Source organism: Podarcis raffonei, chromosome 4 (genome assembly GCF_027172205.1).
Source record: "Podarcis raffonei isolate rPodRaf1 chromosome 4, rPodRaf1.pri, whole genome shotgun sequence".
NCBI lineage: Eukaryota > Metazoa > Chordata > Lepidosauria > Squamata > Lacertidae > Podarcis > Podarcis raffonei.
The window spans coordinates 10,407,808-10,432,977 of record NC_070605.1 but is presented as its reverse complement, the minus strand read 5'-3'; the positions used below and the strand labels follow the sequence as shown (position 1 = coordinate 10,432,977).

At 46.8% G+C, this 25,170-nt stretch overlaps 1 protein-coding gene across 10 annotated transcripts in view; it reads right to left on the bottom strand.

Moving 5' to 3' along the window:
* Window positions 1–15,597, bottom strand: part of EMSY (EMSY transcriptional repressor, BRCA2 interacting) — a 44,046-nt gene extending 28,449 nt beyond the window's left edge. For 4 of the 10 annotated variants that reach the window (XM_053385425.1, XM_053385431.1, XM_053385430.1 and 1 more), the window contains exons 1-6: window positions 15,457–15,596; window positions 7,367–7,475; window positions 5,922–6,021; window positions 4,575–4,649; window positions 2,748–2,929; window positions 1,075–1,227 (exon numbers count right to left, since the gene is read on the bottom strand). In XM_053385425.1, the coding sequence (XP_053241400.1) occupies window positions 1,075–1,227; window positions 2,748–2,929; window positions 4,575–4,649; window positions 5,922–6,021; window positions 7,367–7,436 (580 nt within the window). In that variant the 5' untranslated portion in view covers window positions 7,437–7,475; window positions 15,457–15,596. Of the gene's footprint in view, window positions 1–1,074; window positions 1,228–2,747; window positions 2,930–4,574; window positions 4,650–5,921; window positions 6,022–7,366; window positions 7,476–8,598; window positions 8,728–9,205; window positions 9,406–15,456 lie in introns of all 10 variants that reach the window. The other 6 variants (XM_053385429.1, XM_053385434.1, XM_053385427.1 and 3 more) reach the window with 5 other exon arrangements.
* Between the last annotated feature and the right edge of the window lie 9,573 nt (window positions 15,598–25,170).

The following is a 25,170-nucleotide window of genomic DNA, read 5'->3' as shown; positions in this document are numbered from 1 at the left end:
CAATTAAATCCACACAGAAACATATCATTTTACTTCAGCTCGCTTGTGGAAACAACTCAGAGGCAGCGAAAGAAGGAAAACAACAGGAAGAATTTAAGGAAGCTATCCGCAAGCCTTCGGAGCGCGGCGTGAGTTCCCGCCAGGCTCCTAAGGCTTGCGGATAGCAGCCTGCAACCCGAAGCCCGGGGAGTGCAGCGCTACGCACCCCGGGCTTTGGGCAGCTATCCGCAAGCCTTCGGAGTCCGGCGGGAGTTCCCGCCGGGCTCGGAAGGCTTGCAGATAGCAGCAAGCTCCGGGAACGAAAGCGAGGTTGCGTGCAACCTCGTCGCCGCTCCTGGACCCATTCTGGGGGCTGGGGTCGGGGGAAGCTTGGGCTTCCCTCGCCCCAGCCCCGCGGCTAAAAAGGAAGCCAAGACAGCGAGCGGGATCCATCCTGCTCGCTGTCTTGGCTTCTGCCAAAGCCGCGCGCAGCCTCTCCCGGCTGGAGAGGTTGTGCGTGGCTAAAGAGGAAGCCAAGACAGCCAGCGGGATGGATCCCGCTCGCTGTCTTGGCTTCTTTGCCTTTTGGGGCTGGGGGGGGGGAATAATTTTTCCCCCTTTATTTCACCCCCTAAAAACTAGGTGCGCCCTATGGTCCGGTGCGCCCTATGGAGCGAAAAATACGGTATATGTATAATTTGGAATATTTAATGTGATTTGATTGTTAAAATGGAAAACTCAATAAAAAATTTACTCTCTAGGTGGTCATTTGGAGACACACACACACCCGAGCTGCGGGGCCCTGGACTTTGGCTGCACCACTGACCAGGAGACTGACCATTGCTTACCAATCAGCGTCTCTGAATTTACCCATTGACACAGCTCAAACTGCTGGCTGTTTCAAACACATTCTTACATCCATCCATTCATTTTTGCCAAGCCCAAAGGGCGGCTACCAAGGTTTGCAGGACGTTGTGAGCAGTGGTGGGGAAGGCCTGGCGTATGGCGTTCAAAATCAAAGACCCGTCAGGCCATGCTTGAGGCCTTGGCTGCCTCTGGAGGAGCCTGGCCCTCCTTTTCCTTGGTGTCACTTACTCTTGACGTAAACGGCGCTCCCACTTGGCAAGACGACGACGTTGGAAGCCGGGCTGGCGGGCCTGGGGGATTTCACGGTCGCGACGCTGCCGCTCGGGACTGGGGTGGACGTCGGGGTCGAGGTGGTGCTTGTGTAGGAATAGCAAACCACCACTGAAGAGAGCGAGAGAGAAGAGGAGGATGATGATGCGTAAATCGAAGCGTTTTCATCTGTCTACTTCATTCATCTCCAGCCTATACTCCAAGGGATAGAGGTGGCATACACACTCTGCCTCCAAAATAACCCTGTGAGGTATGTTTAGGCTGAGAGGCAGTGACTGGCTCAAGGATACTGCCACCCATCAGACGTCTTGTGGAGGAAGCAAACGATAAAGGGCCTGAGAAGATGATCACAGGGCCACGGTTGGATCATATGGGGAGAGGCAGTCCTGAGCCGTTTAAGGCAATACAGGTCAAAACTACCACTTTGAATTGGGCCCGGAAACTAATTGGCAGCCAGTGCAGTTGGGTTGAGGTTGGGGCCTTCTATACAAGTGGTAAGAGGGGCCCTGATATAGGTGGCAAAGGTTTAAGGATTGAGAGTCCAGCTCCCATCAGCCCCACAGGAGGCAGTAATGGTTACGAACTTGGATGGCTTTAAAAGAGGATTAGGCAACTAATACTAATACTAATACTAATACTAATACTAATACTGCTACTACTACTACTACTACTACTACTAATAATAATAATAATAATAATAATTTATTATTTATACCCCACCTATCTGGCTGGGTTTCCCCAGCCACTCTGGGTGGCCTCCAACTGAATATTAAAAACAATACAGCATCAAACATTAAAAACTTCCCTAAACAGGGCCGCCTTGAGTTGTCTTTTAAAAGTAAAATAGTTGTTTATTGCCTTGACACCTGCTGGGAGGGCGTTCCACAGGGCAGGCACCACTACCCAAAAGGCCCTCCGCTTGGTTCCCTGTAACCTCACTTCTCACAGCGAGGGAACTGCCAGAAGGCCCTTGGCTCTGGACCTCAGTGTCCGGGCTGGATGATGGGGGTGGAGACACTTCTTCAGGTATACAGGACCGAGGCCATTTAGGGCTTTCAAGGTCAGCCCCAACACTTTGAATTGTGCTCGGAAACGTACTGGGAGCCAAGGTAGGTCTTTCAGGACCGGTGTTATGTGGTTTCGGGGCCCACTCCCAGTTAGCAGTCTAGCTGCCGCATTCTGGATTAATTGCAGTTTCCGAGTCACCTTCAAAGGTAGCCCCACGTAGAGCGTGTTGCAGTAGTCCAAGCGGGAGATAACTAGAGCATGCACCACTCTGGCGAGAGAAATTTCTGGAGGAGAGGGCTACTGATGGCTGATGGCCATGAGGACCCTGCCCTGCTGGAGGTAGCAATGCTTTTGAATGCCCAGTTGCTGGAAACTTGTGGATTTCCCACAGGCATTTGTGAGAACAGGAAGCCGAATGAGATGGGCCATTAGTTTGATCCAGAAGGCTTCTCTTATGTTCTCAGATGCCATCATCAGGGTTGCTGGGACCTGTATCCCAGCAACAGCTTGAGGAAGAGAGGTTCCCCATCCCCGGTTGAAGGCCTAAGCACGGTGTCCCTTTCGAAGCATTAAGAGCGTCCTTCTTCCATTCCCAATATCCGAAAGAGAGGAAAGCCACCTACCCTCACCTTCTTTGCTTCCTGTCTCTGCTGGGGAAGGGAGAGCTGCGTTGTGCTGGAGCGCCGCGTTGGCAACAGCGTTTGCCGTGACGGTGAAAGCCGTTTGGGGAACCAGCCGGGGCATCAGAGGGACAAGGCGGCGGCCTTCAATAGACCACTCAGAGGAGCTGTTGGGCCCAGACATACTAAGGAGAAACACGCAGGTCTGTAAGCTGTCCATTCCAAGTGGTTCTGCCATTCCTAAATAGGTCTTTCAAACCAGAAAATCTCTCTCCAGACAGGTATTGTGAAGCTCCCCGAATCCACCGCCAGGAGGGGTGGACTGTAAAGTCACCCAGAAATGGAAAACATTTAGCTACTGGGTAGAGCACACAACTTTGTTGACAGTCCCAGATCCTAGAACCTTCTGCTCAAAATGGATCTCCATCATAGCTGTCAACGTTTCCCCTTTTTTAAGGGAAATTCCCTTATTCCAAATAAGATTCCTCACAAGAAAAGCTATGATCTCCATTAGCAAGGCGTCTGACCGAAACCTTGGTGAGAGGTCAAAGTATAATTTACTGGGTGAAAGAGACCAATGGGCTTATTCAGAATATGGTCATTTCATGGGATGGGAAGGGTCCATAGCTCAGCTGCAGGGCACCTGTTTTGCATGTGGAAGGTCCCTCGCTTTTCCGGTTAAAAGGATCAGGTCACAGGTGCTGAGCACATTTTTTTATTTTTGAGGTATTCCGAGAGGGAATTGATCAAGTCCAAATGTCTTGGGTCCTAGTCCAAGTACTTCAGAGAATACACCATAGTTTAAAAGTGTACTGTTTAGCGGATTGCAAGTGTCAATTACCACGGGGCAAAATACACTGAAAAGAGACATCTAGAGATGTCCCTTTTTATTACGAGAGTAGGTTTGAAAGAACCAGAAGCAGTGTTCTTGCAGAAAAACTGGCCGATTGGAGTTAACCAGAGTTGGAGCCAAGCAAGGGTAATGCTAATGACAGTTCTCAATCATTTCTCCTCTAAAAAAGTCACCTCAAACCTCATTCTGGAAGGACATACCTATATGAATTTAGCTTATGTTCTCACCCCTCCTAAAACCTGCTCCCGAGGTTCAGTTGGCTTTTACCAGGGGCCGAGCCTTTAGTGTAGCAAGCCCTGGGTCTGCAAAACTCCTTGCCACTAGAGGTTCAGCAGGAATCATCCTTGCTGATTTTCAGACACCTTCTAAAAACTGTGTTATTCAGATGGGCCTTTCAAACCTAAGATTCCTAAGATTCCTCGACAACCAGCTCACAGGTGTGCCTGCCTTTTTTTTTAATTGTAATACCGTTACACCCTGTGATATTTTATATGAAAACGTGGCTTATAAAAACAAATAAAGAAATGATGTACCAACTCATTCTTTCCAAATCCTAAATATGCAGTGTTATTTTTGTGATATTACCCATTCATGAAGGGCTGCAGGTTTAACTTTTGAAAACCAAAGGTGGTACAGTGGTACCTTGGGTTAAATACTTAATTCATTCCGGAGGTCCGTTCTTAACCTGAAACTGTTCTTAACCTGAAGCACCACTTTAGCTAATGAGACCTCCTGCTGCTGCCGTGCCGCCGAAGCACAATTTCTGTTCTCATCCTGAAGCAAAGTTCTTAACCCGAGGTACTATTTCTGGGTTAGCGGAGTCTGTAACCTGAAGCGTATGTAACCTGAAGCGTATGTAACCCGAGGTACCACTGTATTCTATTTGTTCATTTCAGGCATTTGTATATCACTTAATTGTTTGCGTTTCTTAATTTTAAAAAAACTTAAAAGGGATTATAATACGTCCCCCTCCTTACTTGTGAGCAATCGTCGTCAATCGCTCATCATTGACCGCCCTTCGAACTTCAGCTCGATGCCTTTCCGTTGAAATGCTGTTGAAAGACACCGAAGTGTTAGACACAGAGGTACAGGCCAGAAGCAAGACAAGGCTTTGAAGGCCTTAAAAATCAAGATGAAATGGATAGCTGTCAAAAGCAATGCTATAATGGGACTTAATTAGCCTTGCTAGCAGAGACTGTTTCAGCTTCCCAGATTTCAGTGCGATATATATCGTCCCCCAATGCCCTTCTGTTTCGTCAGACAAACAAGCTTGTCTCTGCACAAAAATAACGAGCGGAACAAACCTAACATTCAATAGCCCAGGGCACTCTGTGGTCCAACTTGGAAGTCATCATTTTTCAGCAAAAAAATTATATCTACTCTTCTTGAGTACCATGTGGTCCCTTTCTCCTCCTTCTGCAAGTTTCCATTGCCATCAACAACCAGCCATTGTCTTTGGGTCGCATCAACAGCCAGACAGTGGATTGTATCCAACGTAGTGCAAAATAACGCATTCCGTCAATGTAAAGATTTCTGCTTGCACCCCCAAATCTGTTCTGGGGTTTCTGCCAACCCCCTGGAGCAGATCTGGAAAGGGCACAGGGTGCACATGGGGAAAGGAGGGCGAGAAATTATCGCTGCAGAAGCATAAATCGTTGCATTGACAGAACCACTGGATACTGCTGGCTGCGTTTGGGAAATAAATAGACACCATGGTTTGCCAAGGATTCACCATCCTTAACGTACACTGTCTTCCTTTATATTGTAACTGATGGTCATGTTTAATTTTCTCAAGGTCAGCAACAAAGACAGTACCTGCTGGAAGCAGACAGCTGCACTTAACATCTTCTAAAAAGCGTTTTGCCCTGAATTGGTTTTGTGCTGCTGTTTTGGTTTTTTCCTGTGGTGTGTTATTTTATGAGGTTATTTTAATTGACTATATTAAAATAACTATATATTACTTAAAGAGGAGGTTCTAAATTTTATAAAGAGAAGCTTTCATACAGCATCTGGCAAAGTGAGGCACTGTATCAATAAATAGGAAAGAAAAGAAAAGCAGGGCCTTTTTGGTGATGGCGCTTGTTCTGCGGAACTCTCTGCTACCTTCTATTGAAAAGAACAGCAATCCAGTGCAAACTAAGCTATTCTGCCAGTCTGTTGGCTGTTAGATATATATGCTTATTTTTGGTGCTGTTCATTGCAGCTTTTAAACTTGCATGAATGAATGGGTTTCAAGCATTTAAGGTTTGTAGTACTTTGCTGTATTGCAAGCCACTCCTTGTGGGGTTGAACGGGCAGGGAACAAATGAACATGTTCCATCTACCTAAGCACTTTGGAGAGTTCTCCAAGGATGTCTTTCTTTTCCTTTGTGAGATCCCCCTGAGCGCGCAAGGCACTGATGACACCGGCATATGCCTCCAATTCTATAAAAGAAAGGAGAAAGATTAAAAGTGAACAATACATGGGGGGGGGCGTGGGGAAGAGAGCTCAATAAAAAGATCACAGAACCACAGAGTTGTAAGGGACCTCAAAAGCCCTCTAGTCTAACCACGTGCGGAAAAATCTGCCTCTGCAACATCAGGGGGGAGCCTATGGCCCTCAAGGTGTTACCAAGCCTATGATTCCCATTGCCTCTAACCACTGGTCATGCTGGCCGGGGATGAAGGAGTCCCCCAACATCTGCAGGGCCATAGGTTCACTACCCGTGATCTCCAGCATCCATGATAAGTGGCTGTCCAGCTTATGACTAGAAACCTTTAATGAAGGGAAAATACAGTAGTGGGAAAATTTTCACCACATGCTTACATACTGTCACTAACACAACATTATAACCAAAAAGGGGACAACAACGACAACAACAACAACAACAACAATAATTTATTATTTATACTCCGCCCATCTGGCTGTGTTTCCCCAGCCACTCTGGGTGGCTTCTAACAAAACACTAAAATATGATAACCTATTAAAAATTAAAAGCTTCCCTAAACAGGGCTGCCTTCAGATGTCTTCTAAAAGTTTGGTAGTTATTTTTCTCTTTGACATCTGGTGGGAGGGCGTTCCACAGGGCGGGTGCCACTACCAAGAAGGCCCTCTGCCTGGTTCCCTGTAACTTGGCTTATCGCAGGGAGGGAACCGCTAGAAGGCCCTCAGTGCTGGACCTCAGTATCCGGGCAGAACGATGGGGGTGGAGATGCTCTTTCAGGTATACTGGACCGAGGCCATTTAGGGCTTTAAAGATCAGCACCAACACTTTGAATTGTGCTCGGAAACGTACAACAACCCTCAAAGCTTTGCTGATTAACATAGTGTCAGCTAGCACAGGGAAAAGTCCCTGATGAGACGGAGACTTACTACAGTGGTACCTCGGGTTAAGAATTTAATTCATTCTGGAGGTCCATTCTTAATCTGAAACTGTTCTTAACCTGAAGCACCACGTTAGCTAATGAGGCCTCCCACTGCTGCTGCGCCACTGCCACACGATTTCTGTTCTCATCCTGAAGCAAAGTTCTTAACCTGAGGTACTATTTCTGGGTTAGCGGAGTCTGTAACCTGAAGCATCTGTAACCCGAGGTACCACTGTACCGACATAGATTAAGATGAAACACATTTTTGGGGGTCCTCTAACATTACCCTAGAAGGTCCCTTCATTCCTACACTCCATCTTGTGGACCCAGATCTCATTCAGACATGTGTAGCCAGTGTCAGGAGACTGTAAAGAAGCGTAAAAAAGACGACCCGCCCCCCCTGCAAAGAACCCCGTAGGCATACCGAGTTTGCGAAGGATCCTTTTGCATTCATCCCTGCTGAGATCCAGCAGGGTCGGCCACACCACAGGCATTGTTCCCCGGTCAGTTTGCTCCCACGGAGCTCAGCCTCCCTGCAAATGGACACAAATCAAGGGAAGAGAAAAGCAGGCTGACGTTGCAGACTTCCAAACGCTAACCCACCAAAGCAATATCAGGCACCTGTGCCACTTGGAGGGGGGACCAAAGTTTGAAGAATTTAACAGCGGTTAACAAAGTCCCTGGTGCACAAAGGTAAAGAGTCTCTCTGCCTCGCTTTCTCCAAGGGCATGTTGGGAGCAGAAGGAAGTGGGCTGCAGAAATCTGGTCTGTGTAGACTCTCTGGGACTGTGGAACCACCTGAAAAGGGGTATGTTCCATAAAAACCTGAGTTAGAGAACACAGGAAGTTGGCCTTATACTGGGACAGACCATTGGTCCGCCTAGCTCAGTTACCAATATATAGACAACTGTGGCCAGATTCTCTCTCTATCCAGGAATGGGCACAGACGTAAAGTAAGCCACTTTCATTATCCTCCAAACTGCAGATAGGAAGACAGAGGCAGAGATGCAGAGAGAAAGAGACAGAGCAAAACTGGCTTGACTAAGGCCACCATGTGAATTCATGATAGAGGCAAGATCTGAACTGGGACTTCATCATTCATGGCTCAGTCTATGAGCCTCTATGCTACACCAGGTCACAAGCCAGGAAGGGGACTGAGGCACATGAGAGGAGGAAAACAAGTCAAAAACTCAGAGCACAAATGGTTGCTACACCCACAAACCGAAATTGTGATCCGTCCTTTGTACTGAAGATTTATCCATTTGTGCAGTTTAAATCCTGTGCCTTCAACCTATGTTTATTTTCCCAAGGCAACTAGCAGAGCAGTAAAAAGAAGCGTACTGTTTAAAATAAATGAATATGAAGAATTAAAAATTAATGCAGCAAATTAAAACAAACTAAACAAAAAATAATGGAGGAGGGTGGGATCGTTTGTCTCTTTACTTTAGAGCTTTCCATTGGGTTGGTTATATTATATATTAGATTAGATTGTAAAGCCGGAATGGCAAATCAGTGGGCCTCAAGCTTCCATCAGCCCCAGATCAGGAGGTGGTGATGATGGCAGTTGCAGTCCTGCTTTGTTGTGCAGGGTCACGCGTCCCTAATTTTCTTCCCTTTAATTCCCACACAGACACTTCAGGTAGAAAATATATATACCATTGCTTCTTGTTCATGTACCATCATCATGCTTATTTCTGCTCAATCGGAAGCGGGAGCTCAGAGGGGTCAGAGTGGAGCAGGAACAGCCGGTGCATTCGTTTATCAGAAGTGAAAAACTGGGCTGCTCTGAAACACTAATTCTAGTGTTTCTAGACTCAATTCTAGACTCAATTCTAAACCAATTAAGAAATCAAATCCCCAAACAATCAATTATTTACAGCCAACAATGTTAAGCAAATAAAACACTGGTGCAAATGAGATGCAGGAGATTTAACAGCCGTTGCCTGCCTTTTATCTCAAAACTCAGGGGGTGGAGGGGGGAGAGAGCTAGGGAGTTATAATATTTCTTAAGAGGAAATTAAAGGCATATATAACACGGAGAGAGAAAATGGAGGTGATGAGACTATTGCTGTTTTTGAAATGGTGCTCCGGAGTGGCTGGAAAAAGGAGACTGGGCTGGAAATAATCTTGCTGGGTCAACCTAAAAGCCCTGTTTTACATGGCACCAGACTCCCAAAGCGTTGGGGAAGCAAAGAGACCCATCTCATGTCCGCTCATCTTTCATGGACCCCAGAGACGGCAAAAGAAAAAGAAAACCCCTCACAAAACTAGCCAGTGGAGTGCAGGAAGGAAATGCCAGCAACAGGACTGATGCTGAATGGTAAGAGCTGGAAAGGTCATCTAAGGCCATCTAGCCCAAAGCCCTGGCTCACAGCAGAAGTCTGCAACTGCTGCATCCCTGGCAGATTGTCATCAACCTTCTGTCTGGTTCAAAACCACAAGTGAAAAAGAGCCCATCGCCTCCTGAAGTTGACCGTTCCACAGCTGAATAGGTCATACCATTAGCAGGTTCCCCCTAATGCTTAGCCAAAATCAGATTCCACCCATTTGGTCTGGTCTGGAGCAACAAGTTTGCTCCACCGTCTGCATGATGGTCCTCCAGGTAAGGACCTCTTGACCAGATCTCCCCTTAAACTTTTGTTCTCCAGATGAAAACCATGCCCAGCTCTTTCAACCGCTCCCCCTAGGACTTTGGCTTCCAGATACTGCAGCATCCTAGTCTCCCCCTCTGGACACGCTCCGTCCTAACACGACTCTTGTCTGCAGGACACACGACCACATCAGGACTGTTGCCCTACAACACTCTGAGGAAAGCCAGTACCAAGTGTCTCATGGCAGGGAAGGATTTGTTCATTAATTTTATTAGGACAGCAGACTCGAGGCAGCACACGAGATATAAAAATAGAATGCATCAATAGAGGCGAAATAAAAGACAAAAGAAACACAGCTGAAAATCGGGCAGCGGGGCGCAAGCCTGGGCAGTGTGTATGGAGGTCCTGGACTGCCCAGATGACAGGGCACCCCTCTCGGCCTCGCTGATGTGGTCCAAAGGAAAGGCAAGCGATTCGTTAGGCACCAGCTTGGCAGCAGCGGTTGCCAGAAGGAGGAGTACAAGTACCATCCAACCATCCTAGGGACTCCACTCCCAATTCGTGTAGGGTTTTTACTCCTTAGCCTTTTCTTCTCCCGAAGATATCCCACAAGACAGAAGAGGTTTAGGATCAGAGTTTTCCTTCCTTCTCTAAGATGGGCTCCCTTCCCAAGAAGACAAGCCCCCAACTGCCCCTCACTTCCCTCTACAGCAGGGGTTGTCAACCTGGTCCCTACCGCCCACTAGTGAGCGTTTCAGGATTCTAGGTGGGCGGTAGGGGGTTCTACGATACAAGCTGAATCCTCCTTCCATCGAGCACTGGTAGGTGGAAAGGGAATTGAATTTTATTATTTCGGTCACAGACCAGTTCCAGCCCACATATAATATCAAGGAAGTCATAAAACACGATAGGGGTACATTTGAATTTGCAATTAGGTATAACAGGGACACTACAGATATCGCAACAGTTAAAAAATATATAAATTAAAACTTAGTCACTAACATATAACCTAAGATTATCATTTAAGGCCTTAATCATTATGATAGCGCAGCTTGTTCCCTAAGTTTTATGGCAATCGCACAGAATTTGGCTACCCTTAACGTGACCTCAGGATCCTTGTCCTCTACCAGGGATTTTAGACATTGAAGTTCGGATTCATTTGGAGATTTTTGCATAGCAGGGGCAATAAATACTGAGCGTATATCCCCATAGAAACGGCAGCATAACAAGGCATAAGAGACAGTTTCTACCTCCATTAAGCTGTAGGAGCAGATTCGTTCTGCATATAGTTTGCCCTCAAATCTGCCCTGCAGTAAGGCAGATGGCAGCACGTTGAATCTAGCGAGGGTAAATGACCGTCTGTATTTAGGTATTTGTAATTTTGACAAATAATTTGCTGGGGTAAGCAAAGAAGACAAGCCCCATCTGCCCCTCACTTCCCTCTACAAAAGGGGTTGTCAACTAGTGGGCATTTCAGGATCCTAGGTGGGCGGTAAGGGGTTCTACAGCACAAGCTGAATTCTCCTTGCATTGAGCACTGGTGATCGGAAAGGAAATTTTACGATCAAGAAAGATGCATTAGTGGGCGGTAGGTATAGAGGGACGCGGGTGGCGCTGTGGGTAAAAGCCTCAGCGCCTAGGGCTTGCCGATCGAAAGGTCGGCAGTTCGAATCCCCGCGGCGGGGTGCGCTCCCGCTGCTCGGTCCCAGCGCCTGCCAACCTAGCAGTTCGAAAGCACCCCCGGGTGCAAGTAGATAAATAGGGACCGCTTACCAGCGGGAAGGTAAACGGCGTTCCGTGTGCTGCGCTGGCTCGCCAGATGCAGCTTTGTCACGCTAGCCACGTGACCCGGAAGTGTCTCCGGACAGCGCTGGCCCCCGGCCTCTTGAGTGAGATGGGCGCACAACCCCAGAGTCTGTCAAGACTGGCCCGTACGGGCAGGGGTACCTTTACCTTTACCTAGGTATAACTACCTCTACAGCACATGCAGAAACTGCCTTCTTGACAACTGGACCCAGTATTGGTCTTGTCTGCTCGATCCGCCAGAGCCTGTCTCCACATGCAGGGAAGTCCCCAACATACCAAGGGTTTGACACCCATCAGCTACCCTGATTTAGCTGGTCAGTCAAATCTATTTACCATGGTGTGGCCGATGTCACATGCTAACAGCTTCTAAACGGCCTTGGTCCTGTATACCTGAAGGAGCGTCTCTACCCCCATCATCCAGCCCGGACACTGAGGTCCAGCGCCGAGGGCCTTCTGGCGGTTCCCTCACTGCGAGAAGTGAGGTTACAGGGAACCAGGCAGAGGGCCTTCTTGGTAGTGACGCCTGCCCTGCCCTCCCAGCAGATGTCAAGGCAATAAATAACTATTTTACTTTTAAAAGACAACTGAAGGAGGCCCTGTTTAGGGAAGTTTTTAATGTCTGATGCTGTATTGTTTTTAATATTCAGTTGGAAGCTGCCCAGAGTGGCTGGGGAAACCCAGCCAGATGGGCGGGGTATAAACAATAAATTACTATTATTATTATTATTATTATTATTATTCTAAGAGCCACAGGTGGAGGCTGAGTGCAGGGTAGGGACCAAAGGTGGACAAGGTACCCCTGATAAGCACAACATGTCCCCCACCAGAGATACTCCCCCTCCCCTAAAACCCCATAGACCCTACCTTTTGATACTAGCATAGTACAATCACAGTCCTCATTAAGACACTGCTGGGGCCCTCCTTCACAAAGCAATGATTTAATGGTTAGTTCGGCCTTAATAGCCCCCCTGGAGCTATCTAAACAGCATATCCACACCCACACACTGGCAGCAAGGCCCTCAGGTCACGGATAAACGTTCTGGATTTGGCAGCGCAAAAACAGTTACCACCAGGAAAGCAGGTGACACCAAACTGGTTTGTCAACCGAGCTAAGGATTTTGATTTTAAAACAGATCAGCTACATCTTAACTAGTTGAGCAATTAAACTTGAATACATTTGCCTGTTTTCAAAACCTTCTTTATGACACGTGGAAGGAAGAGATGACTTAATGAACAAGACGCTACTTGTGCAGAGAAGGAAAGGTCAGCTTTCGTATTTGCCGTTTCTTCTTCCCATATTTTTTAAAGTAATAAACCAGAGCCAAAGCGAGTGTCAAAAATTACCGTATTTTTCCATGTATAAGACACCCCCATGTATAAGACTGCAATTTAGGGACTCCAATTTAAGAAAATAGGGGGGAGATTCCCCCGTGTATAAGACGACCCACAGTTTTTCACATAATTTTTAAGTAAAAAAACCTGGTCTTATACATGGAAAAGGACGGTAATTGTGTGTCCTTAATTCCAAGGCTCACAGATTCAAGTTTGCCCTCTCTGTATACCAATTAGTTAACTAACAGTGCAATTCTGTGCATATCAAACATTAAGCCCATCTGAGTTCAGTGGGACTTACTCTCTGGTAAGTGAGGTCAGGATTGCAGCCTAATTAATGCTTTTAACTGAAGGATCTCAGAAGAGTTTGCCACTCTTCCCCACCCCAAATTTATACATGTTCTGTTCTGGACAGAACCAGAAAACAAAGCAAAAAAACTTTGATGAGAAGAGGAAGAGGAACACACAAACTATACATGCAGGACAGGAAATGTGCCATCTGATTGATGTTGCTGAACTACAACTTCCATCAGGCCCTGCCTGGAAGGTCAAGGGTCAGGAAAGATGGAAGCTGTAGACCAATAACATCTGGAGGACCACAAGTTTTCCATCCCTAGCCTGGTGGGTCCATCATGCTATGTAGGAACTGGCCGCTGGAGCATTAAAACTTGATGGCCATAAAAACTGACGCCCAAGACGGAAAATGAATCACTGATTTTGTGTGTGCACGCTGATGATTCGTGCAGAACCAGATCCTATTTTACTTAAGAGTCAAATCAACCAAGAGCAACACAACTTCCTCACAAGTAGGCAAACTCAAGGCTGCAGGCTTGGTGAGGAAAATGGTTCAAAATGGGCTGCCACATTGAGAATGAAGCTGTCAAAGCGGGGAAAACAAGGCTGAAGGGGCATATTTCATTCTCGCCTGCCCAGGTGACAACAGACTAACTATCCACTACTCTTTGAAATGGTGGAAAATGAGGATTAAGGGGAGGAGGAAAGGGGCCAACAAAAGCAGACCCCAGCGAAGGCAGGCCGGAAAAGAGGGCAAGGAGGAGGGGGTGCCACAGAGGAATCTCCGGTGGGAAAGAAAGAAATGGGTCCATTTGGCAAGAACCCCTTGGACTAGGAAAGGGAAGAGAATCAGAGGCAGAAACAGAAAAAGCAGCTAAGCAAATCAATCAAACAGCGGGCAAGGAGGAGGGAGATGGGACACAGAAACGCTCTTTCTTTCCTGCCCTTAAGAAGAACAAGATAAAAACCACAGAGATGAATTGGGGAAGAGGGAGGCAGGCATGCAAAGTAGCACCAACCAAGGAGTGCTAAACAGGGGGGGCAGTTATTTCCTTATTGCACCCCACACAAAGGTGTGTGTGAATATAGATATATATATGGGAAGGGAAAGGGCTGGGGGAAAGAAATGCATGTAAAGATCATCAGATGGGGAGGCTGAAGAGGAGAAAGGCAGGGAGAAATGTAACAGTCACAGCTCCAAATTACTCCCCCCCCCCCCGCCCCGCTTTTGTTTTTATGGGGAAGGGAGACACATGGGGAAGGAGGAGAAATAATCCAAAATCAAGGAAGAGGAAAAGGAAGCTGGGAGGAAGAGAGAGCAAAGGTAGCAAGAGCCCAAATGCACATAAATGAGAACCAGGCACCAACCAATCAATGAGAGGCTACGCAAAACAACAATATACACAAATATTACATGATATGGAAAGGAAGGCGATTTGGGGAGGGAGGGACTTGAGAGGTAGAGAATATCAGTCAAATCAAACAGCTGGAAGACGGAGAAAGGGGGGGAAGATAGGGGAAATTACAGTTCTCCGGCTTTTTTTGACTCTCCTCCAAAAGCAGAGGGTGGGAGGCAGGAATGAGGAAATTACAGATAACCCACATATATTCTCTTCTGTGCCCCATTAGCACACCCACAACCCCAAAAAAAAAAAAATCAAGGGGGAGGGGAAAGGAAATAAAATAATAAAGCAGCCAATGAGGGGGGGTAGTAGATAGAAGAGATGGAAAGGAGAGGGGTGGTGGTGATTTTATCCCTATTTTCTCTTCTTCCCAAAAATTGGGGGGGGGGCGTTGAGGAGAGGCAGGCGAAAAAGGAGCGATCCTATATAATTGAGGGTAATGAACTCCTTCGATGTGGGAAGCGGGGGCCCCATCCACCTAGAAACAGCGGGAGATGTAGATGCAAAGAGGTGGAAGGAAGGAAGGAAGGAAGGAAGGAAGGAAGGAAGGAGGCCATTATTTCTCACACACACAAAAAAAAGAGAGACGAGGGAAGGAGGGGGACGAAGAGAGGCTTGCAGAAGAGTCGCCACAACCAGTCCTGGAACTGAGGCAAATCAGCTCCCATTCAAACTGGGGATGGAATAGAAGGAGGGAGGCAATCCTTTATTTCACACACAAGAAGGGAAATCAAATCTCCCTGAGATAACAGGGAGCTGCCTATTATCCCACTGGGATTGGAGGGAAGGGAAAAGCGAATTATTATTATTATTATTATTCTTATTCTCCCACCACCCCGCCAGGAAAAAAAAGAAGAGATGCTGTAAGCGAAAAATAGCTTATCTCCCGAGTTTACACCAATAAAACTCAGAAACGTGAGGAGAGGCAAGCAGGGAAGGAGAGACCTGAGGAACTCCCTGCGACAGGCCTGTCCTTCCCCCCTTTCAAAGGAGGAGGAAGAGGAGGGTCTTGCTCTTCCTCCTCTTCTTCCTCGCTCTCTTCCCTCCCCCCCCCTCAATTCCCTCCTCCTCCTCCCCGGGAGACCCACCTGCCGCTCCTCCCCCGGGGAAACCATGGGTCCTCCCGCGCCGCCCGAGCTCGGCGGGCACCTTCGGCGTCTGAGGCGGCGGGTTTGTTTGGCGTCGGCGCCAGCTGAAGGGAGCCAAGATGGCGGGCAGAAAAGGGCGCCGCGCGCAGGCGCGGGAGGCACGCGCAGAAGGGAGGGGTGGGGAAAGGCGGCCGGCGCCCGAGGCATTCTGGGGGGTGTAGTTTTCTTGAGCCTTTGCGTCCAACGGCGGCGGGTTGGAATCAATGAAGCGCTTCCGGCTCCCGAGCGCAGCGCTTTGGCTGAGGGCGGCCGAAGAGGGCGGGGGGGTTGGGAAATCATAGAGTCGTGGAGCTGGAAGGGGACGTCGAGGGGCATCTAGTCCAGCCCCCCCTCCTGCCAATGCAGGGGTCTCGGCTAAGATCATCCGTGGCACTACCACCTCCAGTGGCGGGCTGTTTCACAGTCTGTTATGTACTGAGTTGAATAGGATCCAAACTGCAGCAGTCTGATTGGTCCTAGAAAAATAGGATCCAAAAGGCAGCAGTCTGATTGGTCCTAGAACAATAGGATTCAGAATGCAGCAGTCTGATTGGTCCTAGAACAATGCAGCAGTATGATTGGTTGGCAGGAACTACCCAATCATGCTCCAGATAGAAGTGAATCCACAACCTGATTGGCTTACAGTAGAATTCCGGAATTAGCCAATCATGTGCAGCCCATTGTGTAAATAATGTATATAAAGCAGATACTTTGAGGGGACTTTCATTCATTCCTCCTCACCACTATGAGCTGAATAAAGAGCATGAAATCACTTTGCGACTCTGAGTATATTTCACAGTCGAACGGTGTAATGTTAATATCAGGCGCACTGCAATGTTTTGTGCTACGTTTATGCTGTTATATAGGAATTGATGGGGTGGTGGTGGAGGAAGAGCTCGTATGAATCAGGCGGGGATGAGCAGCTCTTTCGAGGCCATCCGAATTGGTGGTCCTCATCGTTCCCTCTTGTGGCGGTGAGTTCCACAGATCCGCGATGTGCTGCGTGGGGAAGTCCTTTCTTTTTCTTGCCCTCCAGCTGTCAGGACTCTTGCAATGCTCGGATTCGTTGGATGTCCCCGGGCTCCAGCATTTACGAGAGAGAAAAACTCCCTACCCTTCCAGAAATCTTCATTTGTTTGCTTGATGGAATGTGTACACTGCTTTATCGTTGTTGTTGTTGCTGCTGCTTTAAAAAGACAACAACCCTCAAAGCGGTTTACAGGAAGATAAAACAATAAGATGCACTGAAACACGCACACTAGAATGGGTTAAATTTTACACCAGCATTTCTAAGCATCTGGGTGGGTTTTTCTAAACAAGAATGTGTTTTTGGGCAGACACTTGTGCCTGCTTGCTATCAATAGGCAGGGAGTTCCGAAGTGTAAGTGCTGCCACACAAAACACTCAAGCTCTTACCAATATGTGGTGTTGTTGTTTAGTCATTTAGTCGTGTCCTCCTCTTTGTGACCCCATGGACCAGAGCACGCCAGGCTCTCCTGTCTTCCACTGCCTCCCGCAGTTTGGTCAAACTCATGCTGGGAGCTTCGAGAACACTGTCCCACCATCTTGTCCTCTGTCGTCCCCTTTTCCTTGTGCCCTCCATCTTTCCCAGCATCAGGGTCTTTTCCAGGGAGTCTTCTCTTCTCATGAGGTGGCCAAAGTCTTGGAGCCTCAGCTTCAGGATCCGTCCTTCCAGTGAGCACTCAGGGCTGATTTCCTTCAGAATAGATAGGTTTGATCTTCTTGCAGTCCATGGGACTCTCCAGGGTCTCCTCCAGCACCATATATATATATGTGTGTATATATATATATATATATATATATATATATATATATAGTTGTTGTTGTTGTTGTTGTTGTTTAGTCGTTTAGTCGTGTCCGACTCTTCGTGACCCCATGGACCAGAGAACGCCAGGCACCTCTGTCCTCCACTGCCTCCCGCAGTTTGGTCAAACTCATGCTGGTAACTATGACCTTAAATTTTTTATTTCATCAGATTTGCTCTGTCCACCCTGTGCACACTGGGTGCAGCCGGGGATTATTATGTTCCAGATGTGTTCCTCTCTCCCCCTCCCAGTCCAAAGTGCTGACATCAGGCACAACGGACCAGACATTAGCCATAGAATCATAGAATCATAGAATCATAGAATCATAGAGTTGGAAGAGACCACAAGGGCCATCGAGTCCAACCCCCTGCCAAGCAGGAAACACCATCAGAGCACTCCTGACATATGGTTGTCAAGCCTCTGCTTAAAGACCTCCAAAGAAGGAGACTCCACCACACTCCTTGGCAGCAAATTCCACTGTCAAACAGCTCTTACTGTCAGGAAGTTCTTCCTAATGTTTAGGTGGAATCTTCTTTCTTGTAGTTTGGATCCATTGCTCCGTGTCCGCTTCTCTGGAGCAGCAGAAAACAACCTTTCTCCCTCCTCTATGTGACATCCTTTTATATATTTGAACATGGCTATCATATCACCCCTTAACCTCCTCTTCTCCAGGCTAAACATGCCCAGCTCCCTTAGCCGTTCCTCATAAGGCATCGTTTCCAGGCCTTTGACCATTTTGGTTGCCCTCCTCTGGACACGTTCCAGTTTGTCAGTGTCCCTCTTGAACTGTGGTGCCCAGAACTGGACACAGTACTCCAGGTGAGGTCTGACCAGAGCAGAATACAGTGGCACTATTACTTCCCTTGATCTAGATGCTATACTCCTATTGATGCAGCCCAGAATTGCATTGGCTTTTTTAGCTGCCGCATCACACTGTTGGCTCATGTCAAGTTTGTGGTCAACCAAGACTCCTAGATCCTTTTCACATGTAGTGCTCTCAAGCCAGGTGTCACCCATCTTGTATTTGTGCCTCTCATTTTTTTTGCCCAAGTGCAATACTTTACATTTCTCCCTGTTAAAATTCATCTTGTTTGTTTTGGCCCAGTTCTCTAATCTGTCAAGGTCGTTTTGAAGTGTGTTCCTGTCCTCTGGGGTGTTAGCCACCCCTCCCATGGAAGCCACAGATCACAAAGCAATGCACAATGCTCATTTAAAGCAGAGGGGGGAAGCCCATCTTCCTGACAGCTTCTCGGTGTCGGTTTTGGCTCAGGCCAATTTTTTTCCATGGAAATTACCAGATTGGGGTTCCCTGCAAATGCTGCAGGGACCTCGGCACTAATGGAGCCTGGAGGAAAAAGCAATAAAATAAGGAAGCGCCTGTCAGAGTCCTGGAGCTCAGCAACTTCTCGTTCCTGCCACGGGGTGAGTCTTTGGTTCACGACTGTCATCAAGCCGTCAGGCAAACCTGTTTTCCATTCTTAGAAAAACAGTGAAGGATCCGTCCCGTCCCCCCCATCACCCTGGTTTTTCTCTGTATGCATCGCTCCCAACAGCATGTTGAAATTATCTGCAATTTTCCAATTGGACCGCGTGAACAGGGAAGAAAAGAAAACGTATAACTTAGCTACAGCACAGGGAAAGAATGCTGTTCCTCTTCTCTGGTTTAAATTCAGTCCTCGTTTAAGTATGGGTTTAGCCTCTTAATGGTAAGACCATCAGTGTTGCAATACCAGCTTTTTGTATTTGTGTCCCGGGTGATTGTTGGGATGTTGTGTTTGTGCAGGTGTCCCTACTCTCCAGGGACAGTCCTGGATTTACAGAAGCTGTCCCAGTTTCTGAGTTGATCCTGAAATGTCCCACTTTTTCTTAAAAAGGTAAAGGGGCCCCTGACCATTAGGTCTAGTCGTGACCGACTCTGGGGTTGTGCGCTCATCTCACTCTATAGGCCGAGGGAGCCAGCGTTTGTCCGCAGACAGCTTCCGGGTCATGTGGCCAGCATGACTAAGCCGCTTCTGGCGAACCAGAGCAGCACACAAAAACGCTGTTTACCTTCCCGCCGGAGTGGTACCTATTTATCTACTTGGACTTTGTGCTTTCGAACTGCTAGGTTGGCAAGAGCAGGGACCGAGCAATGGGAGCTCACCCCGTCGCGGGGATTCGAACTGCCAACCTTCTGATCGGCAAGTCCTAGGCTCTGTGGTTTAACCCACAGTGCCACCTGCGTCCTGGGTGGGGGTTTCCTTAAGTTTTCCTTAGGGCATCCCTATTTTCATTGGAAAAGTGTTGGAGGGTATGGAGTTTTGTGGCCCCCCAAGCCAAGGAGATACAACCTTTAGAAGACATCTGTTTGCAAAAGACAGAGAGGAAGGACAGATTTACCAATTTATTCTTTCCTCTCGCCAAAAAATAATAGGGTGACCTTGACAAAAAAAACCACCACTCAGCCTTGAGCTGAAAACAGGATGCAGCTGTTAAAAAATGAATTTGAAGCACCTTATTTCCCCCAAAGATTCCTGAGAACTGTGGCTTCTTAAGCGTGCTGAGTATTGTAGCTCAGTTAGGGGATAAACTACAGTTCCCAGGATCCTTTGTTGGAAAACAAGGTGCTTTAAATGTATGGCATATGCTCTCTGGCATAAGTTTAGCCCATGGGTCAGTAGACTAAGGCCTGCGGGCTGAATCAGGCCCAATTGCCTTCTAGATCCAATATAAGACATGAAGGAAAACCCACCCCCCCAAAAAAATTCACATCTGGGCAACGTTGAGGCTCCAAGAAGGGTTTTTGCCAAAAATGTGGGTCATATAATCATGGCAACATATAGTCCGGCCCCCCACAAGGTCGGGGGGACAGTGGACCAGCCCCCTGCTGAAAAAGTTTGCTGACCCCTGGTTTAGCTTTCTGTGGTTACTGGTTCCGGTGCTGAATAGTCATATACAGTGGTACCTCGTGTTAAGTACTTAATTCGTTCCGGAGGTCTGTTCTTAACCTGAAACTGTTCTTAACCAGAAGCACCACTTTAGCTAATGGGGCCTCCTGCTGCCGACACGCTGCTGGAGCACAATTTCTGTTCTTATCCTTAAGCAAAGTTCTTAACCTAAAGCACTATTTCTGGGTTAGCGGAGTCTGTAACCTGAACCGTCTGTAACCTGAAGCGTATGTAACCCGAGGTACCACTGTATTGTTGGAGAGAGACTGAGTTGAGAAATAAGACCAAGGGTACGTGTTGATATAGGAATGTATTAGATAAAATGTAAAGAAATATACAATAATAAGAGTACATTCACTTGTAAAAAAAGGAATATACAAGGGGACAGACAGGAAGTCCAAAGTGTTGTTACATATATGTTTTTGGAATAGTTTTTTGTCCTTGTTTTTTTCCCCTTTAGGTATATAAACTTCGTATTGTGGTAAGAGAGTCAGGGACGGTATACATGCTGAAAATTGTATTATAATAAGCCTTGTAATGTAATATGATAACGTTTACCGATGTGACATAAGAACGTTAATAAATAAATAAAACTCAAAAAAAAGGAATACTCATATATTGCTTGTGAATTGATGCGTGTGTCAAAGAGATAAAATGAACAGAGAGAAATTAAGTTACATTTGTAACTTAATTTGTAAGTTACAAATGTAATTTGTAATTTGTAAGTTACACATACAAATTTATGCAGTTCTTATTTCTTTAGGTCCACAGGAGAAATTCAGGAATGGAAATTATCTACTTGTAGCCACTGATCTATCACTATATCACCTGTATGTGGCTCCGTCAGCATTCTAGGCATTGCATGGCCATTTTAAAATTAATCCGCACAACAAGGAACTCTAGCAAAATTCCTGCTCGCCTGCCCCAGAGGAAAGATAGAAACCGATAATGTTCCTTGGACTGTGCCACGATGCAGCTCTGAGCCTCCCAACACACCAAAAACATAAAAATAAATGTAAATGTACATCTGGAAAGCTCTTTAGAAAAACATACAGCAAATGCATATTTGAATGCTGATGGTTTCAAAGACAGAGACGTACTAATATTAACAGTATGCACGTAGAGGGATTTTTTGAAATGTAAAGGGGGATTCTCTCAGTTAATCTAAAGCACGCATATACTTAAAAACTCATTACCAAACAGGAAAAAGTCTTTTTAATGGATCAGCTCTGGACACTTGGGGTGAGTGTGAATGTCTGGAAGCTTCATCACAAAGGAGTTTTGTTTGTTTTTTAAGTTGGGTTTTGCCCTGGTCTCTTTGCTAAAACAATGGGATGGAGGCTGTAATGGAACAAATCCTTAAAAAAAATAAAAATCAGGGCTGGCTGGGAGCAATGGGAATAAATAAATATGGGGCAATAAACTCCAGAGCAGATTTCTGAAGGAGTTCAGCTCGCCACACTGTCAGTAATCAAACTTAAATTTCAAACTGCCTTCCTCAGAGGAATCACATCACCTGTGGGATTTTTCAAAGGAAGGAACCTTCCTTCCTTGCAACCCAGGGCAGTGAATGAAGCCTCCATCCAAGCCTTCTTCAGCACACACAAACGGCTGCAAGTTTACTTCAGCATAAGCTTCCTTGAAGACAGTGGGGCTTGCTTTCGAGTGAACACGGTTAGGAGGATGTCAAAAAAATAATACTGCCTTCTATCAGGAAAAGCAGGGCTGCTCTGACTTCCCTCAAATTAGCCGAAGAATTATTGTTCAGTGGATTATTATTATAATACATTTATTTATATGCCTTTTCCCCTGCCCAGGGACAAGGTGACTTACAGATAAGATCATAAGCAATCCCCTTTCTTACCATCATCTAAAAATAATAATAAAATCAATAATTATTTATTAAATTTGTATACCACCCTATTATACCCGCAGGTCTCGGGGCGGTTACAACATAAAATCAGAATATAAAAAACAAATTATCAAAATGAAAACACAAAATCAATATCCCTTCCTCTCTCACTTCCCAATGTAGATGTTGGTGTGCTCAGCCCCCTAAGTGTCCAGGATGAGCTTGGTGCATCCCAAACCTATTCTTCTTATTATTAATTAAATTTCTATACTGCCTTTCATCCAAGGACCACAAGGCAGTTTTCAAACTAAAAATATTGGTGAGAGCCTGTTGGGCTTTTGCACATTCTACTGCTCCTCTGAAATGTGGTAGTAGGACACTGCAAAAGTCCATCACCTTTCTGCTGTCCTCGACCTCGTCTTACTATTGTATTATCCCCCCTGCTCCGACCATCCATTTGTCTTGTTTGCCTTTAAAAATCACGTTATTTTCTAGCTCTCCCAACCCTCTCCTTGCGCATGCGCACAACCTTCCCGCTTCAGGCTCCTCCAAGGCGCAGGCGCGTTTGAACGTCCTGCGACAGAAGAGAGGGGTGGGACTCCTTCTTATTTGCATAGAAGAAAGCGCGCAGGCGCAGGAAATCTGCATCCGGGTATCCCGCGGGAGACCTGAGTCCGCACAGTTAAAGAGAGACAGGCGGAAAGCTCCAAAGGCAAAGGGCACCAGGGGTTATGGGAATCGTGAGATAATTCCGGTTGCCAGTAAACAACGCAAGCGGCTGTACCACTTGCTTTCCTCTTCCCTCCCCGTTCATTTTTCCTTTTATGCGGTGTCTCTTAGGTTCCTTCACATCCTTTCTCCCTTTCCTTTAAAAATAAAATAAAAGCATCGAGTTATGCTGAGCTAAAGAAATATAATTGTCTGGTGGGAGGGACAGGGAAGGCTGAAATGCAGGAACTAAAGCACCAGGCATCGCCATCACCATCATTATATTGAAGGGACAGGATACCCAAATCCTGTCTGTGAAATCACCCCAGGCCTCAAAACTGTCCAGAATTCCTTTTGTCTTCTAAAAATCCAAAACTCTGCTCTCCTCTGCTCTATCACAAGATGCTGTGCATAGGCAAAATGTTACTTTTAAAGGCTAATGAATAGGCTCTGTCATTGCCAAGAATACTCAGGCCTGAGAAACGAATCTTATCTCATTCCAGTTGCAACACATCTGAACATGCTGAACGCAAGGCTTCTCTACCCCCCCACTTTCGTGGGAAGGGTGCCAAGAGTCCACAATAGTCCCAACATAGGAGCTTTCTCTGGACCATAAAGAAGGCTGATCGCCGAAGAATTGATGCTTTTGAATTATGGTGCTGGAGGAGACTCTTGAGAGTCCCATGGACTGCAAGAAGATCAAACCTATCTATTCTTAAGAAAATCAGCCCTGAGTGCTCACTGGAAGGACAGATCCTGAAGCTGAGGCTCCAATACATTGGCCACCTCAGGAGAAGAGAAGACTCCCTGGAAAAGACCCTGATGTTGGGAAAGATGGAGGGCACAAGGAGAAGGGGACGACAGAGAACAAGATGGTTGGACAGTGTTCTCGAAGCTACCAGCATGAGTTTGACCAAACTGCGGGAGGCAGTGGAAGACACGAGGGCCTGGCGTGCTCTGGTCCATAGGGTCACAAAGTGTCGGACACGACTAAACGACTAAACAACAACAACAGGAGCTTTCTGTTCGTGCTCAGAGGAACTCATGGGCAGGACTCCTGGAAAAGGAGGAGAAAAGGGGAGGGAACTGGAAAGGGGTATATATGCTCTGTGCACATGACTGTGAACTGGTGCATGCTTTTTGTGAACTATCACACTTGCTCCTTCTACCAGTTCATGGATGGTAGAAATAAAAGCCTTTTCTCCGAAACTATTCCTTGAGTGTCTGTTGACTCCCACTTCCCTTTCCCGGGCGCAATATTTTTCCCACCCGAGGGCAAAGCCTCATAAGGCTACAATATCTAATAAATACGATAATAAATAATAGCAGTGCCAACTCCATCAGCCCCTCCTGTCTCCTTCCACCCTGTGCCTTGACAGGGACTTGAGGCAGCTTGATGATAAAAGATAAGGCACAGTTGGAGGGGAGGAAGGTAACAAAATCCATTTTAAATAAACATTTTTATTTACTTTCATTTATTTGTTTCATTTACATAAAACCGTTATCGTCCGAGGGCCTCAAGGTTGGTGAACAGGATTCTCCCCCTAACCATTTCATCCACACAACAAGCCTATGAGGCAGGCTAGGCTGGACCAAGCTCATTCAGTGAGCACAGAAAATCCATTTTAAAAAAAAGAAAACTGAAATATACTCAGCGTCGAGTGTGGATTTCATGCCCTTTATTCAGCTCATAGTAGTGAGGAATCCCAGTTCCCTCGAAATGTCTGCTTTATATACATTATTTATACAATGGGCCCCACGTGATTGGCTAATTCCGGGATTCTCCTGTAGGCCAATCAGGTTGCGCGTTCACTTCCACCTGGAGCTGGATTGGGTGGCTCCTGCGGACCAATCAGACTGCTGCATTCTGAATCCTATTGATCTGGGCCCAATCAGACTGCTGCATTCTGGATCCTATTGTTCTGGGACCAATCCGACTGCTGCATTCTGGATCCTATTGTTCTGGGACCAATCAGACAGCTGCATTTTGGATCCTATTGCTCTAGGACCAATCAGACTGCTGCATTTTGGATCCTATTCAACTCAGTACATAACAAAAACCAACCAATCAAACAGCGGCAGAATTAAAACCAGACGCGTTACTGTCTATATTTATTCGTAATTATTATTCAGCGCCCCGCACATGGCGCCGCTCGGAAAGGAATCCGGAAGTCTGGTTCGCCTTAACCTCTCATAAAGGGCGACGTCGTGCGGGGCAGCGGAGGCGTGGCTTGCGTGGGGGAAAGGGTGAGTTCTTTCGAGTATGGTCTTCGCTGTGCGCAGGCGCGCGCGCCTCTCCGCGCCTGCGCGGCCGCCTCGATGGTGGTTGGTTCTCCAGAGGGGGCGGCGCGGTGCATGGTGG